We start from the raw sequence: 5,939 nt of genomic DNA, 5'->3' as shown, positions 1-5,939 counted from the left end.
GTCCATATGAAAACCTAGCAGGACTGTGATAGACTTATGATTTATGTCAAGGTCAACATACCTTATGGACCTATTAACTAGATCAGCATGTGGTTTCCCCCACCTCTTCCATCTAGATTGGATTGATTAATGGATACATTCAGTTTTTTTGAATATTACAGAAGCTTTATTCTTGAAGTTGTTTGTTGTTCCCTTGAACAGGTGTATCGGGCCACAATTGAGCCGATAATTCCCATTATTTTCCAGAGAACTAAAGCTACATGCTTTGCTTATGGTCAAACAGGTATACTGACAGTTACATTCTTTCTAACAGATTCCAGGATTTGGATGATAATAGTTTCTTCATGCTTTTATGACGCTGATGATGTTTTGCTTTGTTCAGGTAGTGGTAAGACATTCACAATGAAACCACTACCCATACGAGCAGTTGAAGATCTTATGAGGTTGTTGCGTCAACCAGTATACAGCAATCAGAGGTTTAAACTGTGGCTCAGCTATTTTGAGATATATGGTGGAAAGCTGTTCGATCTGCTCAGTGAGAGAAAGTTAGTGTTCTTTCTTTTTCTCATTTCTTTGAAATTGCATAATTGTTGAGATGTTTCCTTTTCTTTTGGCATATATTAGCTTTCCCATCCTTTCAGTTTCGATTCTTTCCATTGTTATCTACTACTATCGCAAATGCATGTTTACAGTTATCTAAATAATTTAGTTATTGCCGAGCAGGAAACTTTGCATGCGAGAAGATGGTAGACAGCAAGTTTGCATTGTTGGCCTGCAAGAATATGAAGTGTCAGATGTACAACTTGTAAAGGATTTTATCGAGAAAGGAAATGCGGAAAGGAGCACAGGGTCAACTGGAGCAAATGAGGAATCTTCTAGATCACATGCTATCCTACAGCTTGTTGTAAAAAAGCATGTTGAGGTAAAAGAAACTAGACGGAGGAATAATGATGGTAATGAATTGCCTGGGAAAGTTGTGGGAAAGATTTCTTTCATTGACCTTGCTGGCAGTGAAAGAGGTGCAGACACCACAGACAATGACCGCCAGACAAGGTAAAGATTCTCGTTGCCTCTGTGGTTGAGTATTTTGAATATTGCCCCTGTGGTTGAATATAGATTAAAATTTATGCTTGTTTTGGAATTGTTCCCTTGTTGTATTGATGGAGTGGCACTTTGCTGCTTTTTACTTTAGGACCACCACACTTCAGATCTAATGCTTTATAGTTTTCATGGTGGATTTTTCTTAGGATGGAAGGCGCAGAAATCAACAAGAGTCTCTTGGCTCTTAAAGAATGTATACGTGCACTGGACAATGACCAGCTACATATACCATTTCGTGGAAGCAAACTAACTGAGGTGCTCCGTGACTCATTTGTTGGAAACTCAAGGACGGTGATGATTTCTTGCATCTCTCCAAATGCAGGATCGTGTGAACATACCCTCAATACTCTAAGATATGCTGATAGGTATGTTTTGTTCCAACTATTGCCTCTCTTGAGTCCTGAAACAAATTCTCAATTTCACCTTCTCTTAACCTGCTGTTGGCTTTACCAAACAAACAGGGTCAAAAGTTTATCAAAAACTGGAAATAGCAAGAAAGATCAAACTGCCAATTCAATGCCTCCTCCGGTTAATAAGGATACTTTGTTGGGCTCAAATGATGTGGAAGATGTCTTCGAGCCCCCACAGGAATTGAATGTACAGGAAACCAGGAGGAGGGTGGTTGAAAAGGACAGCAACACTACATCGGGTATTGACTTCAGACAGCCTACAAATTATCGAGAGGAAAGTGGAATCCCATCAATCTCAATGGACAAGGGAAGATCAGAGACGAACAGTTCTTTTGGTGGCTCCACTAGTCAGAGGAGCCACTTGTCNACAGACAATGACCGCCAGACAAGGTAAAGATTCTCGTTGTCCCTGTGGTTGAATATAGATTAAAAATTTATGCTTGTTTTGGAATTGTTGCCTTGTTGTATTGATGGAGTGGCACTTTGCTGCTTTTTACTTTAGGACCACCACACTTCAGATCTAATGCTTTATAGTTTTCATGGTGGATTTTTCTTAGGATGGAAGGCGCAGAAATCAACAAGAGTCTCTTGGCTCTTAAAGAATGTATACGTGCACTGGACAATGACCAGCTACATATACCATTTCGTGGAAGCAAACTAACTGAGGTGCTCCGTGACTCATTTGTTGGAAACTCAAGGACGGTGATGATTTCTTGCATCTCTCCAAATGCAGGATCGTGTGAACATACCCTCAATACTCTAAGATATGCTGATAGGTATGTTTTGTTCCAACTATTGCCTCTCTTGAGTCCTGAAACAAATTCTCAATTTCACCTTCTCTTAACCTGCTGTTGGCTTTACCAAACAAACAGGGTCAAAAGTTTATCAAAAACTGGAAATAGCAAGAAAGATCAAACTGCCAATTCAATGCCTCCTCCGGTTAATAAGGATACTTTGTTGGGCTCAAATGATGTGGAAGATGTCTTCGAGCCCCCACAGGAATTGAATGTACAGGAAACCAGGAGGAGGGTGGTTGAAAAGGACAGCAACACTACATCGGGTATTGACTTCAGACAGCCTACAAATTATCGAGAGGAAAGTGGAATCCCATCAATCTCAATGGACAAGGGAAGATCAGAGACGAACAGTTCTTTTGGTGGCTCCACTAGTCAGAGGAGCCACTTGTCGTCATACCCCCAAGAAACTTCAGACCGTGAAGAGAAAGTGAAGAAAGTGTCGCCACCTCGTGGGAAAGGGTTGCGGGAAGAGAAACCAGACAGAGCACAAAGCTGGTCTAAAAGAGAAGTCAGTTCATCGGATATCCCTACCTTGACAAACTTTAGACAGAGCACAAATGAAACCGCTTCGAGGCAATATGAAACTGACACTTCACTTGATGATAACATTGATGCACTGCTTGAGGTAAAATGCCCACTTAAACCTTTAAACATGTGATGAACCTGTGAAATTGATTTTGAAAGCAAATGTAGAAACTTGTACTAATAGTTCTGTTCGTATCATATCATAAGTTATAACCATCAGCGCATGACCTTTTCAGGAAGAAGAAGCTCTCATTGCAGCACACAGAAAAGAAATAGAGGATACAATGGAGATTGTTCGCGAGGTAAGTACAAAACACACCTAAATGAAATAATAAAATTTTCTTGTAGGGGCAGAGCCCATGTCCAACAGGTTAGTAGTATAGCTTCGTTTGACTTTTGTTTTGATATCGTTATCAGGAAATGAAACTTTTAGCGGAGGTGGACCAACCAGGAAGCATGATAGAAAACTATGTGACGCAACTGAGCTTTGTGTTGTCAAGAAAAGCAGCGGGGCTTGTTAGTCTTCAAGCCAGGCTTGCTCGGTTCCAACACCGTCTCAAGGAACAAGAAATACTAAGCCGTAAGAGAGTTCCTCGGTAGTTGTCAGAAGAAGGAAAACCAAAACGTGTGGTGTTGTTAAAGTGTGAAAGTTTGCTTGGGACGCAATGGATGAAGAAGAGAGTGAAAAAGTTTTTTAGTTTCAGAAAAAAAAAAAAAAAAAAAAAAAAAANAAAGGTGGTGGTCTCTTCTTCGTTACAAAGAAATGTCCTTCGTGTTTGTGAAATCGGGCATTTATTTTCCTTTTATTTTTTTTTAATTTACTGATTTTAATTATAAAATTATACCTTTTGTGTTTCCTATTTTTTTTACTATATCGTCCCCAGAAGCTGGTGAAAAACTAAGGTTTATAAACTCAATTTTCAAACAACTGAAAAAATCATTATAGCCATATTTTATCATGTGAAAATATTTTATATGTAACCAAAATTTCAGTGAGCCAATTTTATAAAAGCTAATAATAAGATCTTTTAAATAACTAATAATCTACTGACAAAGAAAGAAAAGACAGGTGAATAGCTCCAAAAGGCCAACAGCCCAAACTAAAAGGCCTTGGCCCACCTCACTATTGGTCACGTGACATCCTTTTCGACGACTGCAATACAAAAGCCATTGTCAACCGTCCGATGTTAAAACCCAAACCGATGAAAACCGTCCATTAAAGTCTCTTATCTCCTCCCTTCTCCTTCCCGTCGTAGTCGCACTGTCGCAGGCGAGTAAAAGCCGAACTATACACAAAAATTATTTTTTTTTCTTTTCTTTGGCCTTCTCTGTCTCTGCAATAAGCAGGTTAGATTCTTTTCGCCATTGCTGTTCTCCTCGTCTTGTATCTTTTGAATTCGTATCAGAATCGATTTTGGTTATTTTCTTCACTCCCATTGATTTTGAAAGTAACGAGGATTTTATTTATTTATGATTTGTGGCGACAATTCTGAGCTAGGGATTTTTTTTTCTTTTGTTTAATTTGGTTTGGTGCAGTGATTCGTGATTTTGGTTTGGATTAGGGGGTTTTGTTTGTAGCTGCGGTGATCTTAGAAATGGGAGACGGGGTTGAGATTGTTAGCAGGTTAGATGGGGAAGAGATGAACCTTGCGGAGGATAGAACCAGTGATGGGGATGTAGAGAGAAAGGAGTTGGTGGGATCTGATGAAGTGATTGATAATGAAGAAGAGGTCTTTGAGGAAGCAATTGGTTCAAAACTTGAATCTTACGGAGCGGATTCGCCACTAGAGGCAACAAGTAGGGATGAGAGAGGAGTTAAAGATTTAGAGGTTAGTTATAAGGCGGTGGGAGAGAGCCATGGTGAGGTTAAGGGTACGAAGGAGGCTGAATCTGATCTGGTGGTGGCTTCCAAGATGAATGGTGATGATCATGGGGGAGCAGGTGCAGATATTTCAAATGGTAGAATCGAATCAAGCTTGGATCATGTGGTTGAGAACAGTGATAAGGCTACTGCCACTGGTTCCAATTTTGCGGCTGAGGTTGTTAGTTTAGGAACCGGAAATATACATTCTTTTTCGGAAAATGCAGTCGTAGTTCCTGATAATAAAGAACTGGTGGCTGAAGTTATCTCAGAAAGTGCCTGGTCCGAGGAAACTAGGAATGATGGTGTTGAAAACGATTTTTTGAAGGAAAATGGCATTGGAACAGAACGAGAGATTGAGGAAGGTGAAGGAACACTTAAGAATTGCTTTGACAATGAGTCTGGGCCACAGAGAAATGATGAGACTGGTGCCGACTACAATAGTGTTAAAAATGCTTCAGGTGACCAATCCTTGAATGATAGTATTGAAGTAGCAGTTGGGATCCTATCTCCTTTGGAAAAATCTAGTTCCGAGGAAAAGAACGAGACTGAAGATCACAGCGGTAGTGGCTTCCCTGGGGAAACTCTTAGAGAACAGGAGACTGTTCACAATAGTAATGGAGGACATGATGTTCAGCAAAGTCCTCTATCTAAGGAAATTGAAAAGCAGCAAGAAAGCACAGTAAATATAGGTCAAAAGATTAAGGAAAGTCAACATGTGGATAGAGAATCTGAGGTATTAAGTTCTGTTTCACCAACAGAGTCTAGAAGTAACACTGCAGCATTACCACCTGCTCCCCCGGCAGGTCTTGGTCGTGCGGCTCCTCTTCTGGAACCGTCACCACGCGTTCCACAACAGCCTCGTGTCAATGGCAATGTGTCTCACAATCCGCCTCAGCAAGCTAAAGACTCTACCACTGCAGAGACAGATGAGCATGATGAGACTCGTGAGAAGCTCCAGTTGATCAGGGTCAAATTTTTGAGGCTTGCTCATAGATTAGGGCAAACTCCACATAATGTTGTTGTTGCTCAGGTTTTATACAGGCTTGGATTGGCTGAACAGTTGAGGGGCAGAAACGGAAGCCGTGTTGGTGCCTTTAGTTTTGATCGTGCCAGTGCCATGGCAGAACAGCTTGAGGCAGCTGGACAGGACCCCCTCGATTTTTCTTGTACAATTATGGTGCTCGGTAAAAGTGGGGTTGGTAAAAGTGCAACTATCAATTCTATTTTTGATGAACTGAAAAT

At 40.6% G+C, this 5,939-nt stretch overlaps 2 protein-coding genes across 2 annotated transcripts in view; both read left to right on the top strand.

The window, feature by feature from the left end:
* The window catches only part of LOC104705083 (kinesin-like protein KIN-13A), a 6,928-nt gene extending 3,235 nt beyond the window's left edge, over window positions 1-3,693 (top strand). The window contains exons 6-14 of the mRNA XM_019245552.1: window positions 129-283; window positions 383-545; window positions 724-1,053; window positions 1,248-1,466; window positions 1,563-1,901; window positions 2,069-2,287; window positions 2,384-2,933; window positions 3,070-3,135; window positions 3,251-3,693. Of these exons, the coding sequence (XP_019101097.1) occupies window positions 129-283; window positions 383-545; window positions 724-1,053; window positions 1,248-1,466; window positions 1,563-1,901; window positions 2,069-2,287; window positions 2,384-2,933; window positions 3,070-3,135; window positions 3,251-3,433 (2,224 nt within the window). The 3' untranslated portion in view covers window positions 3,434-3,693. The remainder of the gene's footprint in view (window positions 1-128; window positions 284-382; window positions 546-723; window positions 1,054-1,247; window positions 1,467-1,562; window positions 1,902-2,068; window positions 2,288-2,383; window positions 2,934-3,069; window positions 3,136-3,250) is intronic.
* The window catches only part of LOC104781481 (translocase of chloroplast 120, chloroplastic-like), a 6,848-nt gene continuing 4,954 nt past the window's right edge, over window positions 4,046-5,939 (top strand). Inside the window, 2 exon segments of the mRNA XM_010506165.2 lie at window positions 4,046-4,180; window positions 4,370-5,727. Coding sequence (XP_010504467.1) covers window positions 4,429-5,727 — 1,299 coding nt within the window. The 5' untranslated portion in view covers window positions 4,046-4,180; window positions 4,370-4,428.

This window comes from Camelina sativa, chromosome 1 (genome assembly GCF_000633955.1).
Source record: "Camelina sativa cultivar DH55 chromosome 1, Cs, whole genome shotgun sequence".
Taxonomy (NCBI): domain Eukaryota; kingdom Viridiplantae; phylum Streptophyta; class Magnoliopsida; order Brassicales; family Brassicaceae; genus Camelina; species Camelina sativa.
This window is presented reverse-complemented; position numbering and strand designations above follow the sequence as displayed.